The 21,172-nt window shown below is 37.4% G+C and overlaps 3 protein-coding genes across 3 annotated transcripts; 2 read left to right on the top strand and 1 right to left on the bottom strand.

Moving 5' to 3' along the window:
* Nucleotides 1-127: 127 nt before the first annotated feature.
* Nucleotides 128-8,889, top strand: LOC149936266 (MFS-type transporter SLC18B1-like). The gene is made up of 15 exons (XM_090181088.1): nucleotides 128-302; nucleotides 392-707; nucleotides 778-873; nucleotides 935-1,008; nucleotides 4,756-4,823; nucleotides 4,884-4,963; nucleotides 5,753-5,821; nucleotides 5,905-5,992; nucleotides 6,778-6,923; nucleotides 6,983-7,081; nucleotides 7,146-7,237; nucleotides 8,122-8,171; nucleotides 8,243-8,288; nucleotides 8,432-8,506; nucleotides 8,565-8,889. Exons 2-15 carry the CDS (start codon nucleotides 549-551, stop codon nucleotides 8,812-8,814), a joined length of 1,392 nt encoding a protein of 463 aa, XP_090037214.1. The 5' UTR covers nucleotides 128-302; nucleotides 392-548; the 3' UTR covers nucleotides 8,815-8,889.
* A 4,908-nt stretch (nucleotides 8,890-13,797) lies between these two features.
* Nucleotides 13,798-17,707, top strand: LOC149936267 (elongin-A-like). Its single transcript, XM_090181056.1, has 10 exons — nucleotides 13,798-13,952; nucleotides 14,351-14,407; nucleotides 14,473-15,396; nucleotides 15,453-15,570; nucleotides 15,647-15,736; nucleotides 15,804-15,955; nucleotides 16,017-16,118; nucleotides 16,185-16,263; nucleotides 16,619-16,834; nucleotides 16,909-17,707. Exons 1-10 carry the CDS (start codon nucleotides 13,881-13,883, stop codon nucleotides 16,971-16,973), a joined length of 1,875 nt encoding a protein of 624 aa, XP_090037182.1. The 5' UTR covers nucleotides 13,798-13,880; the 3' UTR covers nucleotides 16,974-17,707.
* LOC149936268 (TAF5-like RNA polymerase II p300/CBP-associated factor-associated factor 65 kDa subunit 5L) lies at nucleotides 17,483-20,243 on the bottom strand. Its single transcript, XM_090181058.1, has 13 exons — nucleotides 20,050-20,243; nucleotides 19,827-19,984; nucleotides 19,648-19,766; nucleotides 19,440-19,569; nucleotides 19,313-19,376; nucleotides 19,189-19,243; nucleotides 18,902-19,121; nucleotides 18,664-18,843; nucleotides 18,510-18,607; nucleotides 18,240-18,433; nucleotides 18,003-18,171; nucleotides 17,737-17,944; nucleotides 17,483-17,678 (listed from the first exon to the last, which is right to left on the bottom strand). Exons 1-13 carry the CDS (start codon nucleotides 20,116-20,118, stop codon nucleotides 17,549-17,551), a joined length of 1,794 nt encoding a protein of 597 aa, XP_090037184.1. The 5' UTR covers nucleotides 20,119-20,243; the 3' UTR covers nucleotides 17,483-17,548.
* Nucleotides 20,244-21,172: the final 929 nt, after the last annotated feature.

Consider the following 21,172-nt stretch of genomic DNA (forward strand, 5'->3'; position numbering starts at 1 on the left):
GGTCTATACTTGGTTTTTCTATTTTTTTTTGGCGAATAATAAATTAACGCGCTCATTTAATGTCGCGAAATAGCGTTTACGTAAATTCCATCCATCACTGCCATTTGTTTAATAGACATCCGAGATGTAAGGACATTTTTGTATAAACTGAGTAATCAACCACCGCGTTTCTTTCATCATCCTGTTAGTGGCGGATGGTGGCAGTGTAGTCGAGTGGAAGCTCATCTGACACTTAGTCCCAAGCCACGATTGGTACGCTCGAGCTCTAATCTCGGGTGCGCCGGTAGAAATCAGTATCTGGAGTGGGTCACGAACCGCGTTATCAGAGCCAAATGAGTGTCGAATTTCGAGAATTCATTTACTCGATATTTTTATTTTTTAAATTCATTAGGTCAGTCGGTGCGTTTCCAAACTATCCGCTCGCTCGTATTTACAAACTGCGCGGGAAAATAATTACATTATTCGTCAATCAGTGTCGGCGTTATAATAAAAAAGACTATTTAATCGATTAGTCGGAGGTACAGGTATTGAAGGAAACCGTTGGAAGGATGGAAGTTAGCATGGAGCAGTCGCTGGTGGTGCACGATAAAAAGAAAGGCTTGCGTTCCCTCAATAAAAGGCAGTGGACTAGTTTAATCTGTTTGGCTCTCGGAAATATGGGTCTCGCTACCTGTTCGTCCCTTCAAGCACCCTTTTTTCCTCAGGAAGTAATTGCTTTTTCATCTTTTTTAAACCGATTGCCAGTTAATGCAATTTAAACGCCTTGATGCTAATTAGGCTGAAAAGAAAGGAGCTTCTCCAGCGGAGTACGGCTTGGTGTTCGGTGTCTTCTACCTGACCGTCTTCATCTTCTCGCCTATTTTTGGAAAGATGGTGAGACTATCCACGCTAATTTCCTCGGAATCTTGTTAATTTCTGTTATTTCTCGCCTCAGATGCACTTGATTTCGCCAGAGTTTATGCGAGACGCGGGAATGTTTGTGGTGGCCGTTTGTTTCATTCTTTTCGGGTAAATTTACCGTCATCCATTTCGCGGAATTATACGTTTTACCAGAAGTACATAATGTATCTCGTAGAGAGAAGTATTCATCTTCCCTATACTGCTAATAATCGAGTCTGAATAATATCTAGCGGTTAGGCAAAAAATCAGACAAGGATAACCTCGCTAAACTAGAATGTTAACTTAGGTTTTGCTTTGTTGTAAGAAGTACCATCCTAATAGCTATTTTTAAAGTCGAGAGATGGCGGTGAAGTTATTGTATTCGTTTAAAGCGTGTACCTTTTCAGGCTCGTACAGATATTTTAAAATACGTTTGGTATGAAAAATAGTGCGGGGTGAAATACTTTATAAAACCGTCAGAAAATAAGGGTAATGGACTGAAAATTTGAATAATTTTCCAACCTTCCCTCCCCTATACGTATTATTACTCCATGGCGTTAGGTAAAGATACAGCTATAATTATGAATAGTTGATTTTATAAACTAACGTGGCCTTCTTGTTGAAATGTTGCTCTTACGTCACAGTCTCTTACTTTGACAAGCCTACTAGCGCGCGCTACAGTCGCGAGGAATATAGCTTTTTCTAGAGCGCGTGCAAATCGCTCGTGCGAAGAATACACAAATAAAGCTGGGTCTTGTGACGTAAGAGCAACATTTTAACAAGTTGGGCAAGACCACTTTTTATTTTATAAAATCAACTCTCCTTAATTTTATAATCACGTTATTATGAATATGGAAAATCAAGTGTGCGATAAATAATTTTTCAATGGATTTGTAATTTTTCATTTGTTTAGCTGGAGCATATGTAACATAATTAATCATAAGTTTTGGTTCGGGTAGCAGCTTGGCCAAATCGATTCGCTTAGAATCGCTTTGTAAACGACAAGGTGGGGAAGTGCTTTTATTTTAAAAAATAACGCGGCTAAAAGTTGCAATTACGTCAAATATTATTACTGTATGTATTGTAAACATGATTAACTAATTGGGATAAAGTTTCATAATTTGAAATGACGCCTTGGCTATAACCGAATCAAGATGACGTGATTTCGCACGTGCGAACTAAGGAAAAATGTGAGTTTATAACCGATTTTACACTCAAGTCTGACCGGGGCATAGACCAATAATCTAAAGGGACTCACTAGCTGTTTAGGCTTTAAAAAGCACGCGTTAATACTGAGAATAGGAAAATCACGGTTAATTTTAGTTCAGTGTGGACAAACTTGGCGTCGCTGAAGTCGATTTCCGGCGTAGTTTCATAGAGAAGCCAGGGCTGGCGCTAGGATTTTCGGGCCCTAGGTAATTTTTACTCAAAATTTTTTTATTTTTTTTGGAAATAGTTAGATAGTTTTAGTTAGGCACCCGTTCCGGCGGCCCCTTTCGGAGGCCCGGGCCCGGGGTACTTTTGTCCCGCTTACCCCCCCCCCCCCTAACGTCGGCCCTGAGAGAAGCTGGAGCGTTCACGTTCAATTTTGACAAAATGATGCCGTTGTTGTCGGTTAAATGATTAGGCTTACTAACTCGGGTGGTAAGTAGACCTTCATGTAACTTGAAAATCCCTAAAATGGTGGACAAAAATGGGCTTTCGTTTTGCCATGGCAACCAAAAATGTTTTTCACAACTTAAAAACTGATTACTCGTATTTACCCAATATATGTATATTTACCAAAATTGACGTATATTGGTCCAAATGTACCAGATTTAGCCATGATCTGAATTATTTATCAAATTGATGAACATTTTTTAATTTTTTGAAAAATATTGTTAGGGGGGGGGGGGACCCTTAAAATCTTCGATTTTCGCATGTTAATTTTCATAGAGAAAATCAGTTTTTAAGTTGTCAAAAACATTTTTGGTTGCCATGGCAAAACGAAAGCCCATTTTTGTCCACCATTTTAGGGATTTTCAAGTTAGAAGGTCTACTTACCACCCGAGTTGGAACAAAATCGGAGATAGCCACCTCCGGTAGTCTCCTTGTAAGTGTTCGACCTTTTATTTCTATTTATTTTTAAAGTCTTAAGTAATGGTAATTAACCATTGTGTGAAGTAAAAATAACCAGAAAGCCACGTATGGCTGAGGTTTCTAATAAAATTTATTGGAATCCATTTCATTTCTAAACTTAAAAAATTTAAAGATCTTCGTAGCACGCATACGAACTTCGATCCGCAAACATCACTTCTGCTACCGCACTATCTCAAAATGGAACAAATTACCTCAGGACGTTATTTCCTCGAAATCTAAACCACTTTTTATGGCCCACGCGCGGAAACTCTCTGAACGCCCATAAGACATCTCTGATGACTTTGGTGTATTCATACAGAAGAAGAAAAACTAAGCCTAACCTAACTTTCTCGCACGTACTGTCTCCTAAGTCCCAACCATAGAAATAGAAATGGTCCCAACTCGCAGTGATAGTTGAACAGAATTCTTGAGGCGCTTCAAAGCGGGTGATGTACCTCAGTAAGCCTTCCGATTTAGGCCACGCCTACCGTGTCAAAATATCGGGAAAAGTGAGTCCCTTTAATTATTTGGTCCATGACTGCGGTTTAAGTGGACCTAAAAATTGAAAAGGTTATCATGGAAACAAAATCGCGTGATCGCGAGGCACGAGCTAAACTATAGATTGTTAAAATCCGAAACGCGCGTGAAGAATTCTGCGTCTTTTCATAATCCCCTTTACTAACTTCCGTTTCCCATACGTAAAGGTGTGCAATCACTGGTGGATTTACCGGGGGTCTGGCTCTTGTAACCCATAAGGGCGGTGGCGCACTGGGAGATGTTAGCCATGATCAAATGGTCCTATCTCCACCTCCGACTTCGGTCAGGTAGGGGCTGGAAACTGGGTTTCGGCTCAGGCTAACGGAGATGGTCCGGGCATCCGTGTCACTTCGGAGGAACTGGTAGTCTGCTGTGGGGCGGCGGGTCTCCGTATGAAGCACTGTGGTCCGTATTCCCGGCCTTTTGGAGTTCCACTCTCAATCCCCACCCGGCTTGTGGACGTTGGCGTAGGGCATTCTGATGAGACAACCGGTGTAGTAGGCTTTTTCATTCGCTTGGAGCACCGGTATATAAATTTTCTGACCACATGTCCCATCCGTAAAGCCAAAAGCGACATAAGACCCAAAAGTGTGTCAGAACGGTAAATCTTTCAGTGGGAGCTTGTTGCACTGAGGGGAATGAAATGGGATAGGGGGGTAAGAGTGACATACGAGTTACGTCATCAAAATTTAAAACTTTCTCCACTCCAGCGCCGCCGAGTGAGGCGTTTTAGAACGTATCTCAACGGACGAGAAACTCGAAGAGATAAAATCGCGCCATATAATGTTGCTAGTACTATTCCAACAAGTATGCTATGTAGTCTATAGTGAGACTAGCTCTCGCTAGGTGTTTTAGCAAGCGCGAAGGTAGAATTGACACACTTTTGGGTCTTATGTCGCTTTTGGTAAAGCCGATGACGCGTTTTTCGTCATGGAGTTGGAAGTGACGTAATTTATGTCATATCCCGGGAACACGAAAAAAATTACTTTTACGGCATACTTACCCGTGATTATGTTACATATGGTTGGAGTAATAATCGGTTAAGTTTCACAGCTCGGCCTTTATGCTTCCAAGAATCCCACCCATTGGAACACGTGTCGGGACACTTCTGGACTTCTGGTACATGTTAAAACTCGAAAACCTAAATGAATACTTCTTTCGGGATATAAAGATATTATTTATTACTTCTTTTACTTAAATTTTGACTATTTTAAATACTAGTTTGCTGGAGAAGTCACCCCCGGGAGTAACTTTTCTAACGTTAGCATATGTGATTCGTATTGTGGAAGGTAATTTTATTTATTAACTGTATGCGGTAGATTTCATTGCATAATTTCGTCGTTTTCTAGGTATTGGTAGCGCTTCATTCAAAACCTCGAATTTCACGTTAGTGGCCGCATATTTTCCGGATAGCATGGCTACCGCGTTGGTATGACTGTTTATCGTAGACTCGTAGCGCGGAGAAAACCTTAGGAGTGGTGCTGTAGAACAATTTAACTCGTCACCGTGATGTCAGCCGAAGATTAGGAGCTAACGAAAAAAGGGGTAAGCAGCTGGTATTTCGGTAATACTTTCTACTCAAGCGCAGTGACCAGAGTTGCCAGGTATAAGTGATGCCCCCGCAGCCCAAACGGAAATTGAACTAGCCCATAAAAACGCCGATCGTTAAAAATGTTTCTACAAAAAATATTCAACATTTTACAACCAAATTTTAACATATTAACAATATTAAAACCAGAACAAGTATTTTCCAACATAATTATATTTTCACCAATTATTAAACGTCGTTATTCATGTTTGTGTCTTCTCAGTGTCCAACCCAAAAATCCGCCTCCCACCAAAGTCTTTTCCCCCACTAAAAAAGCTTTAAAAAAAAAGCCCAATCGGGCGAAAAAATCACCCAACTGACAACTCTGGCAGTGACTTAAGCGCCATCTACTATCAGAAATGAGAAATTCTTAGTATGCAATTTCCTTTTCGTCCGTTTCTTCAAAACGAAATTAATATTTGCTTTCGAAAAACTACCGTAGATGGCGCCACAATAAATACTGAAGTTCCTTATTATTGACTACGACACTCGTTTCGACGTCATAACGCCCAGCGCTTACCCCTATTTTGTTAGCTACGGGTGACGAGTTTTACAACACGACTCCTTACATTTTCTCCATACTCGGAGTTAATCAAGTTGTGGTCAGTTGAAAGATTTATCACGTTCCAGGGTGTTCTAGAAACTACGTTTGGGTTTGGGTTAATCCTTGGACCATCAGTCGGCGCCGCTCTATTCCAAGTAAATACGTTCACTTTTTCATGTTTAATTTTCCGCATTGTTGATATTTGTTGGCTTTCATTTAAACTTGAACTTGAACGTAGTGGGGAGGCTACGCTTTTCCTTTCGTACTATCCGGAGTGTTTCTATTATCTGTTACCGCCGTTTCTTTCTTTATGCTACCCGAAATAGGTCAGCCACTTTATATATCACGCACTAATACCAGAAGTAAATAATATCTCTTAACGAGAGAAGTATCCATCTATCCCATAAAAATGAATCTTGTACCTTCGCAAGCTCGAAGCGTTTTCCCATTAAACCGTGGAAGAGTACGCTGCATTACGGTTCAAAGTTTAAAACGTATTATTACTCGGCTTGTAAAATTACACTCTCAATCGAACTGAGTTGTATATTTAATAAAAATAATCAGCTAGGCTAATACCAAAAGCACCACCTTACGCCCAAGTCATCGAGCGACTTTTAAAGCCTTTAAACAGGTGGCCGGGTTACAATGAGTAGGAGGGTGGTGGCAAGCCCTTCATGCCACAAGAGCCAACAGCTCCCTACACTCACTATTACCTTAAATCTCTACAAGTTTTTATGGAAAGGGGGAACCCCTATAACCAGAGGGGAGAGAACTTGCAAACTCTACGCGGAAGGAGTGGCTCTGAGGTTTTACCCAATGTCTCAAGCTGGAATAGAACCCGTCTCCTCTTGCTACGAGGCGTAAGTGCTAACCAATTCGCCACCCCATATTTAGACACCAGAGGACTCTATGCCGAACTAAACCTCGATTGCCCAATACCTCCGAAAATCATTTTTCTAATTGCCATACTTATTGGTATTACGTTACTTATGTTCGTACCAATAACAATATCAGAATGCGAAGATGGACTCTTCTCCCTTAAGGAATTTATTATATACTTCTATTGGGACCAAGTTTAAAAACTACCCTGTAAATAAGGCATTTATTTTAGAAGCACAGCCAAGTAACCAAGAATCGTCTTTCGGTGTTTGGAAATTCATCAAGAATCCATTGGTTATCCTCTACCTGTCCATGCTCACGTTGGCTCCAACTTGCTTGGGTTTCAACATGGCTACTTTAGAGCCTCATCTTAGACAAGTAACATTTTTCACGAGTAAATTTATCATAGAGTTTATCTCGATGTAATTTTCTTTCAGTTTAAGCTAAGCCCGATTGGCGTTGGGATGATGTTCGTTGTAAGTGGTGGTATTTACGGTTTCACGTCGTCTGTTTTTGGATTTTTGTGCGATAAAGGGGTATTTAATTTATCGGCGTTTGTCGTTGTAATTGTCTGTAATTCGATGTCATTTGACGATCTAGGTGAGCCCCAAACTCTTATCTCTAATATCGTGTCTATGTTTTGCGATCTGCTACACCTTCATTGGACCCGCGCCTATATTTACTTTTCCCAGGTAAGTACACTATCTTCGGGATCTGTTTATGGAGATGTCAGCGCCTATCTCCGCCATCTAGTGAATCGTGGGATCTCTAATTTTAAGCGCGTGTTAATAAAGTCTGTACACTACGATGCGCAACAATAGGTGGGTTTTTTGAGCAGGTTAAAAAGTGTAGCCATATGACGTCATTTCAATTCTGCCTTGACGAAAAAAACGAGTTGGAGTAAGAAGGGAGTAGTTAAAGGTTATTTATGAAAAGCTTGCCCGTCATGTTTTCGTGAAACGAAATTTAAGCAGACGACAAAGCTAGATTACTCCTTTCGAGGAGGAGTAAAAAGTGTAACCTTAGAGCTCTGGAACAAGCGAACAAAATTCGGGACAGGGTAAATCTTATCCCGAGAACAGGCGAATAAATCGTCTTAGGGTAAAAAGTTTAGACTTTTTGTCCCCGGACAAGCGGAAAAAAACCACCTATAATATTATATAATATATCTTTAAATATTTCAATATTATTACGTATAATGAAGACAAAATAAGTATATTGGTACCGTGAAATAATTGGTTTTATATAATTTATGTACTTTGGCAAGGGCGTATCCACGAATTCATTTCGGCAGGCGGTTTATAATTTGCACCTCCCTGTTTGACCTAAAAGTCACTTACATTTTGCACCTCCCCTAGAGACATAAATACGCTCTTGCAGTTTGGGATACCTATAGATGGCGCAAATTTTGTATAACATTTTCCCCCGGTATAAAACTGACGAACGATTCGAACAAAAGAGCGAGAGTGCACTAACCTCTCCATAAAAGAGCCCGCTATCGTCTTGACGAAAAATACGGTAATTAATTTTCCCAACTAGCCCATAGACGGCGTTAACTTTCTTTTATTGCCCTTAGTAAATTGTGGCTAGTCGTAATTTGTCTGGTATTATTCGGAATTGGATTTGGTTAGTTATTTTTGTTTAATTTGGTCTGATTATCGCGATAGAGATCGTATTTTAAAGTAATTTCCCATTAGGCGGAACCAGAGTTATTGCCTTCGTCGACTGCTTGAATGAATCCGTGTAAGTGTTTGATTTAATTAAAGGAAAAGTCCAGGTTGGGTAAAACTTGGGTCTATTTGAAAGATCATGTTTAAATATACTCAAAAATATAAGTCGTAAATGTATCTTTTTTAATGACGAGAAATAAATGATTAAATTCGTAGAGCATTGGGCATCCCGAATGATCAAACGACCAGTGGTGTCATTTCGGGGACTTTTTCGGCCGCTTTGGCCATCGGGTAAGACCAGTTTCGACGTTCAACGAGTAAAAAGAAAATTAATTTTAATTCTGGGTAGATTCTTTTTGGGTCCGACGATTGGCGGCATATTTCTGGAGACGTTGGGTTACAATATTGGATCAGCCATTTTGGCTGTCCTAATGTACGGCCAGTCTATCAGCTTCTTAGTATATATGTTGTGCAATAGAAATAAAGCAAAATATGACGTGGAAGGAGCGCAGTTTGAGAACGCAACGAACGTTGAAGACCATCCACTCGTGATCAGTTCCGGTGCCGGGGTTCAATACGCGGCGTGCGGTTCTAAATAGTTTCAAAAAATGAACTTTTAATTTATGATTTTTCTGTTAATGGTGTGATGATAATAAATATTAATGTTTTCATAATAGGCAGTTTTGATTTAACGCGCGTGATTGATGCAATTCGTTAGTCTATAATATAATATTTTTGTAATATATTTCCCATGAAATTATTTAAGAAATTCACTATTTCTTTTTCGCAATTTACAATTTTTTTCTGAAAAGTATTTCGAAAAACCCTCCGGAAACTACTCGGAACATTTTTCGAGAGAATAACAATAGCAGTATACATAGTTTGGACCTAAGGGGGGGGGCTTATGGTCTCCATGGAAACCGGGAAGGGACATAAAAATTTCAAACCAATTCGCGCGTAGCTACTAAATAGGTAGCCATTTTGTTGGTAATCTCATCAAAGCGACTAAACGCACGAAAATTAGATTTATGCTTTGAAGTTTTTAAATTAATGTCGTTATGGGTTTTCAAAAACTAGATAAGATTTTAAAACCGGGCTATTTAAATAAAATAGCAAATGACGACTAGAATATCTACGTAAATAAGTTGGCAAAGTTTATCAAACTAGGCCTTTGTGGTGATCCCTTTACATTTACTCTCACGTTTTACTAAGAAATCAAGACCGGCAAAATGGCGGCATTTTACGGTTTATTCTTGCTCAAATTACATTTTTATTCGTAGTTCATATATCTATACTTGGAACTGCGTTATTGATGAGTTAGGGATGCAAACTATGTATACAGGAAAATGAAAACTTTTCTAGTAAGAAATATATTTTATACTTTCGATGTAATTAACTTTTGATCGTACTTTTTAATAGTTGACACCGATGACTTTCAGCTTTTCATAGGGCCACATAGATCTTAAAAGAAATTGATTTGAAAAAATTCAACGGTTATATTGTGTAAATTGGCGCGTGCTTGCTCGGAGGGGATAATCTTATTGGCTAAGACAAATGCGGATAAATATTGCTAAGCCCACGTGATTCTATTTTATTATCAGAATAAATAATTACACGTGCTACGAAAAAATGGGCGATATCATCGAGATTCACGCGTTTTTAATTTAAAAACCCTTCCTTTTGACGGTTTTTATTTTGGAGCGAATAATTTCTTTTAGCGTCTATTGACGTTTGAAACAATTCAGCACGGACTAAGCACGTGGTAACAGATACGACCAATCAGATTCTGGAAAAAAAAGCGCGGGGAGCTGGTTAAATTCAAACGCCGGTGTGCCCTTTTAAAACCGGTTTTTGGTTATACCAAGATTATTCAACTTTAGTTAAATAATATTGGTTATACTGCAAAATCTGTCATTAACGTTCTGGCAGCAATGTTCGGCAAGGGTGCAAGACACTCGACATTGACTTTATAGAAAGTAGTATTTTATTTGGATTTCAAGCGGTATAGTCGTAAAGTTGGTCAGCTGATAGGTCTTTTCTATTTTATTTATAGCTCGAGTTATTGTTTGTTTTGAAATGTGAAATTGTAATGTAAGTAATGGAATATGGTTAATGCGACAACTTACGCTAGATTCGGTTCTAGGAGTTCTAAAAGACGAAGTCTACCCCCCTAGTAACGTCCAAGTATAGTACCGATGGAATAAATACTTGTTGTTAGATCTCTATTCAATGGTAAAAGAAATCAAATAATTCGAAATATTAGAAGTCAATAATTGAAATTATTTATTTATTACTATTAGCGCGATTCAAAAGTACAGGTCATTTTATTTTTCCCATTCGCGAATAGGCGTTAGCATAAATTATTCGTGTCTTGTTCAACTTGTTAAAATGTTCCACGCGCTCTTTAATATTTTAGCGTAAAAGGCTCGTGCGTTTTTTTATATTTTAGGGAGCACGCGCGAAATCGCTCGAGCCCGTTTACGCTAAAATATCAAGACGCGCGTGGAACTTTTCAACAAGTTGAATAAGACATAAATAGAGTTTATGCTAGCGTCTATTGAGCTTTCAGATGACGACTGCAGCTGATTCGTCATTAAAGGGAGCGTATTCTACATCAGTGATGGGCATTTTTCAAAATTTTGTGATAGCTCTCACTCCACCTCATTTTCGTTTGTAAAATTTTAAACTCAAACTCATCTCCTCTAACCACCGTAAACTAACTTTTTATCGCATCTCCTCTCATCGAATTTCGCTAATTAATCTAACCTCGCGCACACTCCCGCTTGTTTTGTTGAAAAATCTGATCTCATCTCACGGGCTTTTCCGTTTATGTAAGTCATAAAATATCTCCTTTCAATCTCCTCTTTCTGAAATGCATACTTTGTGGAACTCCTCTCACGCTCCTCTCCTTTTGAAGTTTTGCGCATCTCACCTCCTCTCAGATTCTCACACTGTTCTCACAAGGGTAGAACAACGTCCATCACTGGCCGGGCCACATTAGATTTACTGTATTTAACTTCTTTATAGCCTTCTAACGTCAGCGTATTATGTTATTGTACGTTTGGGCTTTGTTATTGGCCAAAGTTACGTAATTATATCCAAGAAGGTCATGTTTTTATATTTCCTTTGTTTGGGTTTTCTTATCTAAACTCAAACTCACCCCCTTTCACCACCGCAAACTAACTTTTTAGCTGATCTCCTCTCATCGCGTTTCACTAATTAAATTAACCTCGCTCACACTCCAAATACATTTTTTTTAAAATCTTATTTTCGCTCACTCTCCTCTCACTTAAATTCATAGCTTGGAAACTCATCTCACGCTCCTCTCCATTGGAAGCTTAGAGCATCTCCTCTCAATTGATCTCACAGATCTCATGGTGAGAGGAGAGTGCCCATCACTGTTCTGCATTTTAACGTAAGTACCCCTATTTTCTGTTGGCAGAAATGTGAAATATGAAACTTTAAACTCTCTCAAACCCAGAGGTCAAGAGGGGGCCCACAAGGGCCTTCAGTTGGCTAAATCCGGCCTTGGCGGGAAAAGTGGCCTAATCTTATTTTTAAAATCAGTCTAAAGATGCAACCTGACCTTGTTTCAGTCCTATTTGCTGGGCAGAAAATGTACTAAAAAATCGGACACGTCGGGTTGAAGACATCGTGTAGTGTGAAAGAGGCTTATCAAAAAACTGAGTTATCTCCTGTCCACCGAAGTTGTATCCTTTGCGACAGCTTTTTAATTGTATTATTAATAAAAGGGGATAAGATATTTAATGCGTTGTCTAGGGAATATTTAATTAATTAGCCTTATAGCTTAGGTTAATGAAAGTGTCGACATTAATTAATAATAAAAGGTTTATTTACACAAACATATCTTGAAATCAACTTGAAAATCCTGAAATCTGTGTGAAATTCAGTTCCAAAATCTCGAAATCAGTCTAAAAAACCAGAAAGCAATACTAAAATCGTGCTCTGAAATCCAAAAATCAGTTTTTGATTTCTGAAATCATTTTGTGATTCAAAATCCCGTACGCAAAATTTGCAAGTATCGAACCCCTGGATTCGAATTCTGATTTCTGAGAGCTTTCCGATTGATGGCTTTGTAATGAAGCGAAAAATTCTCACGAAGAACTCTTCTCAAGAGAAGAATTCCTTCTTTGAATTTTGACGCGCCCGAGGCCAACTTTTATGACGCGTTGTTGCGCAAACAGCACGTCCTCAAAGCAGGGAACAAAGTGTTCCCAGGTTTGGTCTTGCTCTGTTACTCTGTATTCCATTAGGCACAGTAGTTATAACAGTGCCATTGAATATCAAAATTTAGTTTTATTAAAATTAATAAAGTTTGAAAAAAAATTAAGCACGATGGGTTTGAAATGATGACTTTAATGGTTCAATTAATTGTGATAATATTTACGAGCATTTTAATTTACCGATCACAATTAATTGTGAAAATATGTAAACTTTGTTGTTGGGAATATATAATGAAATAATGCTGCAGTTCGATTTCTGACTGTCTCTTTTATAATTACAATTAAAATTTTATAGGCTTAGCCTGGTTAGGTGACATTTATTTTCGAATATAAAATGAAGGAATAAAGAGAGATTAAAGAACATATAAATTTAAACGAGGGGGGGGGGGAAGAGTCTTGGACTCGTCGAAAAAATAGATCGGTGGAGGGGTCCGGGTCCAGTGGACTCTCTTAAAAACATACACTATTTACAAGTCTGGTTGGTCACCATGGAGCTAATGTTTTCGGAGTTCCAGCCGGAAGTGGGTATACGCTATTGACTCGAATCTAGGGTACGAGGTTTATATTATCTTTGATAAGAACCACCTATGGACTGAAATTTGTTTAGGGTTTGGTTTTTTTTTGTCCCCTTTTCATTCTTAACAAACTAAATTAACTTTTTACAGGTTGAGTCGGTTTTTTTCATTAGAAAGAAATAAGGAAATATATTTTTTAATTTAAAATGAAAATTGTGGATGGGGTAAGAGTTTTATCAGAAGCTTAAAATATATCTCTAATGAGACCATTAAAATGAAAAATGAACCTTCGCAGGCTCGACACATATTAACTTGGGTGTGAATTTCCCGCCAAATCGCGGATGTGTACACCGTATAACAGCTCAAAATTTTCGCTTAAAGGTGTAAAATGTAAAAATTACACTGCCTATTGATAACCATATTTTACCGATGGAATATAAATTTGGTTTTAAATAAAACCTTTGACCGATAATAATTTAAGGACGTCTGAATCGTTTGAAATCGGGTTGGATCGGCCGGTTCAATTGTTTTTAAAGGGCCACAGAATCGTTTTAATTTCGTAAATAGGGCTTGAAAAATGCTAAAATTTTACTGACAATATATGCTATCACCAGGTGTGGAAGGGGAGGAGCTAACGGAAATTAGGATGGAATTTTTTAAATTATTCTATGGTCCTTTAGGGCCTAATTCGTCTTTACTTAGCAATTTGTTTGCTTTAAACAATAAATAAATATAAAAATCACCCACAATGTTTTAAGGTCACGCACGGTTAGGTTTTTGAAGATAAATTTTTGGTGGTCAGTCTGTGACTGTTTGGCGGGTTCGTCACCGAAAATCCTTCGCGAAGAATAATATCAATTTCTTGTTTCTTATTTCCGGCTCTCTTGTTTACGTGCCATTTTAAAAATGGCGTCTTCTTGGCGAGATGTTATTTTGCACTGGAAAAAGAAATTAGAAAAGAATCCATCGGAAGACAAGGTATTTATTGATTATGATATAAATCTTCGAAATATTTTGGCGTGGGTTAACATTTGTAATGTTTTGGTTCCATTCCCATTACGATTTGCTAATTAGCTTACTTATCTTTTTATTCATACAACCAAGTCTTATTTAGATATATTTTTTTCGGATTGTATTATCTAGGATATAGTTTTCACGGAATCCACAAAAAATTAATTTTGTAATACTAGTTGTCAATAAGGGCAAGCCTATAACTAAATAACGTTGCGTTCATTAATCTTATGAACATACTATGTGGCTACTTGCTTTGTCCTAATTTTAGCCTGTTTAACATATTGCTCAATATCTCAGTTGTAACTATTAGAAGGACCATATTGCTGTAGATTTAATGAAAATCCAATAAAAATTGTTTTCAGATTTTAGAAATATTTGGGAAGCTAAAGAAAGTGCCCATAAGTATAGAACTCTTGCAAGTAAGTGGGATTTGATCTGGCCTTAGTGGGGGAGTCTTTTCTTAAATATTCTATAATTATTTTAGGAAACGAGTATTGGCAAGTGCGTTAATAGTTTTAAAAAGGTTCAAGGTGATGTTGGTGAAGAGGCGCGTTTACTGATTAGCAATTGGAAGAATCACGTTAAACCAGGAAATGCTGGTACAGGTAAAGACCCCAACACTTCTCAAACCAAGGTGTTAAGGGAACCAGAACCACAGAAAAAGTCTCACAAGCACAGCTCATCAGGAAACAAATACAAAAATTCATATTTAGATCATAGTGATGAAGACCGAGGGAATAACGAGGAATACTCACCTCGAACTAACGCTCATTACACTAGTCCTGATGAAGAGAAATACTTGAACCGCAATGGATATGATGACAATGAAGAAATTGAAGAGATTGAAGATTCTTACAACCCCTCATCAACCGTGAATGATTATAAAAGCTATCGCAAATATCAAGATAATGAAATTTCACCAAGTAAACGAAAGAGCGATGGCAAGCATTCCTCTCATCATTCAAGTGCTGAAAAAAATCTAAAATCCGAGTGGAAGAAAGAAAAATCACCGACAAAGAAAGAAAGCTCTAGTCATCATAGTTCTTCTAAAAGTTCTAGCTCCACAAAACATAGTTCCAAAAGTGACAAGAAACACTCTGGAAAAAGCAAGAACGTCAGCAAAAATCTCGATGAGTTTACGAACTCTGTAGCCAGTTTTGAAGCCTGCCTCGGATTCAATGATTCTGTTAAAGCAAAAAGCAAGGTCAAACCTAAACCTACACCTACCCAATCTCAAGTGAATGGTACTAGCAGCAGCGGAGTTGGAAGTAGTGGCTCTAAGAAGGTGTCAGTCAGAAATAATTGTGATTCCTACGATCCTGAATTTCCCGACATTAAACCTACAAGTCAATCTTTGAAACGTAAGGTAGAAAGAATGGAACCCAGAGTTCCAGAAGAACTGAAGAAGGTATTCAACTATTATTTTTTAACACTTTGAAATTGCTAATTTTAACTTAATTTTAGCTTAAATTAGTACCTCCGTTAGAAGTAGATATACTCTCCACTCTACCTGATATACAGCCCAACTACAAACCTCTACGTCACAGAATGCTTGAAGATACTTCTGCCCAGAAGAAGAAAGGTACTTTGCATTTTTTATATTTATACAACTTGAAAACTATTTATTTATAATTTTTTTCCTTAAATCTTTGATCTAGCTCTATCAAATGAAGAGGCAATTCTTTTTACATCCTCCAGAAATGAGAAAACTGCAGTCTACGCTGGAAGGAAGCACGGTCAATTAGCAGGTATTTATCGCTAATGAAATATATTTCTATTGTACCCGTATTACATTATATATATTTTCAATTCTAGATGTTCCATCATTGTTTGATTGTTGTATCAGAGTTTTAACTGAAAATATTGGTGATCTGGGCTATACTGGAGGAGTGCCTTACGATTTACTTAAACCCATCTTGGAGAAATGTAGCCCTGCCCAACTTTACACCTTTGAAGATTTCAATAATGTAGGATTTTTTACAGTTTTCCATTTCGAACATTTTGTTCTAATTATTTTATTATTTTCAGTACCTTTTGGAAGACACGGATGAGTTATGGCACGCTCATTGCTTGAGGGATTTCAAAATGAAACTTCCGCTTGAAAATGAAACATGGAGAGATCTTTACTTGGTAAATTTCATAAATCTTATTTTTTTTATGAGAAATCATTTTAGTAATAAATTTTTCCATTTTCAGAGATTATATGATGAGAGGGAAGAGAAACTTAAAAATATCACCGCCAATATCTCGGCTTCCATGAAGAAAGCAGTCCCAGGTAAATTATTGTGTGAAAACTATGAGCTCCTTCCACGTAGCGTTTGAAAGTTATCTTCCTACTGGTTAAAGGGGTTTTCCCAGAGTTCTTCGGTTTCCTCTTTCCGTAAAAACTTGTAGAATTTAACGTTAATAGCGTTAATAGTAAGTGTAGGAAGTTGTTGGCTTGTGTGGCATGAATGACTTACCACCACCCTCCTAGGCATTGTAACCCCGCCACCTGTTTAAAGGCAATAAAACTCCCTATATGGCTTGGGCCTTAGGTGGTGCCTTAGGTATTAGCCTAGCTGATTATTATTATTATTTCTTTGTTTCTTTTCATTTCCCATTGTATACCAATTTTATTACTAATTTAGTGCGAACGACGAAATTGGCTTACGTTGATTCTGTGGCTAAACCACCTAGGGATGTTGTTCGTAGACAACTGGCTAATGGAACGGCTTTACCCAATGGATTTAAATTAAAAGGCGGACCACCTTCTAAAGCTACACCCAGACCCATTGTGGGTGCTCTCAATTCGGCCGCTGCTGCCGCTTCCTCTCAGTCTTCATCATCAGCTGCCCAAATGAAAAGTAATTTAAATATAAATATTTATCGATTATGATCTAAATATTAACCATAGTTTCCTTTCTTCAACTAAATCCAGAACCTAAAGTGGCTCCACTGATGCAGAAGACTTTAAAATTAATGAAGCAAAGGTTTAGGAGGTAGTTTTCCGCTTTGCCCCACTTATTTTGTTTAGTTACTGTTAGCAAAGTAAGACAAATTATTAATTGTATAAAAAAAAATTTATCTACATATGCAAAATTATACGTATGTAATGTATTTAGGTAGTATTTTTGACTATAACAGTGAAGTCTTAAATGCCAATAATTCTGAAAAAAAAGTTTGCTCTATTTATATTGTTACTTCTTTAATCTGGCTGTGTAAAATTTGTTTTGGGCATAAATATACTTGTAATAAATTATCACTTATACTAATGTGGTAAAACAAAGAAAAATCATCCATATTTTTATATTGAACTCTGATAGTTTTAAAAAAAGTGTATATATTAATAGAAATGAGTTCAAGTTCTATTGTTTATATGGAATTACACAGCCAGTTTATGGAGGTAACAATAAAAGCTTTAAAAATTTTAAAAATTAAGCTAACAAATGAGAAATGTCTCACATTTTGCATTTTAAATGAAAAATATTATCAGTCTGTGAAAGGAAGCAAGCCCTCTTTTTTTTAGAAAACTTAATTTATTTTATAGAAAACTTAAAGACATGATTAAATGTAAATCATTAGCCGTTTGGGGCAACGCCCACTCCCACGGCCATTAATAAATTATAGCGACAAAACTTCAAATAAGGAATTGATATTTGTTTGGTGGGGTAAACGGAGAGTAATTCTGGTGAGGTATGACCATCCGTTCTGAAAAATAAATGTTTCTCTTAATTTTAGTATGGCTTGTTTCTATTTTTATTCTTACGAGGTGTTTTGGTTGTCATTTGAAGCTGCTGAATGGGTAACCCCTTTCCTTACATCCCATAGCCTTAGTGAGTGTTCCAAGCCACTTGAAGCCAGAACAGATCCATCACCGTTGAAACTAAGACTGTAAACTGTGTCTGTATGTCCTCTTAGCTCTCTGATGGAAGAACCTGACCCCAAATCCCATATTTTTATTCTACGATCTTCACCTATGACGAACGTTATTTTATTAATTATTTTCAGACGATTAAGTTGTTTATGAGTTACCAGCAGAGGCCATAATTTGACCATTTGGTGAAAATGCGATGGCAAATATGCTGCCTCTGTGTCCTTGGAACATACGGACCATCTGCCCATCTTGGACGCTCCACAGCCTGACAGTTTTGTCCGTTGAACCAGTAGCTATGTAGTTGCAGTTGGGATGGAACTTTACACTCTGTTAATAAAAAAAGTAGGTTTTGTCTAATTGGAATTTTTATTGACTGATCTCTCCAACTTATTTACATCAACTTGAGCATTATGACCAGCCATAATTCTAATTGGATATGTTCTATCCAATGTCCATAGTCTGGCAGTTGTGTCATGAGAGGCAGTGGCGAAGTAGAGGCCTAATGGGCTAACGTCCAAGTCAAATACTGGATAAGAATGGCCTTTGTATAAGGCTGCATTCGTGTGCGTTTGTAGATTCCACGCTCTAACTTTGAAATTCATCGAGTTGTTATTACAAGTGTGAATTTATTGTTATTTAAAATCCTTATGCAGTGCACTTTGTACCAGTTGTGTCTTCGGAGCATGATAATAGAACTTGGGCACTCGTTACAAAGCCCAAACCATGAACTCGACCAGAATGACCTCTCATAATTTTCATTTCTCTGCGAGGAATTAATTTTGGACAAATTGTTAAGCGCAAAGGAATTAAATAACGCACTTTGGTTTTTCCTTTTCAATTTCTCTACCATCATCGCAAGCTAGATGGATTTTGGAAACATCAACGAGACTTGGTTCAGAAACGAGAGTCTCTGGTGTTAAACTCCACAATCTGATGGAGGAATTTTCAAATCCACAGGCCAATAATGAATTATTATCATTTAGACATATTGAACTTAAACTAAAATAAAAGAAATATAAATTGTTTTCTAGATTATTGGTCAATTATCTTATATTACCCCTGAGTGCAATTCGTGACAGTGTGCAAAGAAATTGAAGGTAAAGTGGGTGGCCCAGCTCTAACTTTACTAATAATGTCTTTTAGCGCGGCTAACGCTTCTTTTTTAGTTTCTCTTTCGGTGTTGGGTTCAGTTTTCTTTAGAGGAGACGAAGAGGCACTACTGGGGTAAATTCCATCATCAGACGAGAATTTAGTCAATAAATAATTGGAACTTTGTACTGAAAAGGTAAGGTATTTATTTATTTTTCTCTTCAAAGTAATTAATTCTTAATCTTAGAGCCATACTTTCAATATCAATGCATAAATTTAATAGTTGTAGAATTATTAAGTGATCGGTATTCTAAAACAATTTATATTTGGATTAGACTTTGGCTATAATAGGTAGTTACATATACTAAATCATACTGACCTTAAGAAATCTAGAAAAATATTCGTAACAGTCCTTGGAAAGTTGGACTATGTATTTGTTTTCCCTACAAATAATTAAGATGGTTAAATAGGGTCTCTGTAAGTTATAACATTTTAGGGGAACCAACCTAAAGGCTTTAATTTCCGGATGAATATTTATATCGTGTATAGTTAAAACATTAGAAAGAGATTCTACCACAACCTTATAGTCACTTAAATCCATGAATAAGCTAGTATGACGAGAATGGAATTTTTGCGCTAATAGAAAAATAATGTACCATTATTTTAACCTAGTTCTTATCACAGCACAATGGGAAGGTGTATCTTTTAATTTACCCGCTGCTTTTTGTCCATTACCAATTAGTTCTAAATATAAATTTACGAACATTGGAAAAAGTAAATGCGTCAGTTCTGATTTATATGGTTCAGACGCATCAGCTATATAACTTTTCAATCTAAAATAAATTGATTCTAGTTAATTTTAAAGCAGTATTACTCTTGTAAACCATAAGCACCTGCTAAATTGTTGGTCTATAGCAGTAGCATCACCACTGATACTGCTAAAATTAATGAGATTGGATGTAAAACCAGACATTTTAATTGTCGAATTAAATGACATTTCTTCGACACTTTGCTGCATTTGTAAATCAGATTTTTTGAAAACCTCGGTATCCTATGTTAACCAAAAGTAGGTTTGAAATTGGAGTCATTTTTAAATCATTGAAATGCTAATAATACCGTATATTGCCTTCGTTTTACGTATCGCCCAAGCGTATTTAACACCTGCTCGCTACGACTAGCTTTCATAATTCAGGTGATTTTATTTTTCCTATTATCGTTATTTTAATTAATTTCATAAAGTGCTCTGAAGGGACTTTGGATTAACGAACTAAAGGATGTTTCACCGCCTAACATCTCAGGCGAAGCTCGGGTCGCCCCCATAGGTCGCTCCACTCTTCCGAGTCTTTCGCCAGATTCACCGGATATCAATTTGTAGCGCCATCTATAATTTTTGTTAAATTTCACCACGGCCAACTTTGATCTCTCGCGCGTGATCAAAGTTGCCCGTGGTTTCACAGAGATGGGCAAAATTTGTGAGCGAATTCCGGTTTCTGCAAACATTTTACTCTCCATATTAAATAATCCTGGGTTTTTAGTATCGTTTTAGGTTGAAGGGATTGTAATGCGGTAGTGGCAGGGCCGGATTAAGACTTTATGGTGCCCTAGGCCCAAGATTATTTTGGTGCCCCCCTTTCAATAGCTCGCTTCGCTCGCTAGGCGCTCCCCCAATTTATAATTGAGAAATGGAAGGAAAATTCATTTTGCTGCCAGATTTAGTATGTCGTCAGACGTCAGGGGCTAGACGGCAGTCCGTCAGAGAATGTGACAATCAAACGATTTTGGATCATAGGGGTGGACGCATTAACTAAAATAACTCCGGAAAATATTTTCTGAAAAGCAAATGATTAAAGTTTTGTACTTTTATTTTTTTCGAACCTTCTTGGTGCCCCTTGTAGGCTTGGTGCCCTAGGCCCAGGCCTATTCGGCCTATTGGTTAATCCGGCCCTGGGTAGTGGAAAAACATTTTTCTTGTTAATCATTCCGCCTGTTATGTCACATATGACCCTTTAAGAAACCAAATTTTTGTTAGAATAGTGTTTTATTGTCTACGGAAATAATCAGTGACGTACAGAAGGAATAGCTCTTTATAAAAAATATGAGAGGTCACGTGATTACGTTAGATTCATCGTGCAGTTAAAGTTAGTTAGTTGTTTTTAGAGAGTAACTGATTTATCAACTACACACGAAATGTTTGCAAGTCACAAACGAGCAGAGTTGGGCAAAACTTGGAGTGAAATTG

This window comes from Leiobunum rupestre, chromosome 7 (genome assembly GCF_980474605.1).
Source record: "Leiobunum rupestre chromosome 7, qqLeiRupe1.1.hap1, whole genome shotgun sequence".
In the NCBI taxonomy this organism is placed as follows: Eukaryota; Metazoa; Arthropoda; class Arachnida; order Opiliones; family Sclerosomatidae; genus Leiobunum; species Leiobunum rupestre.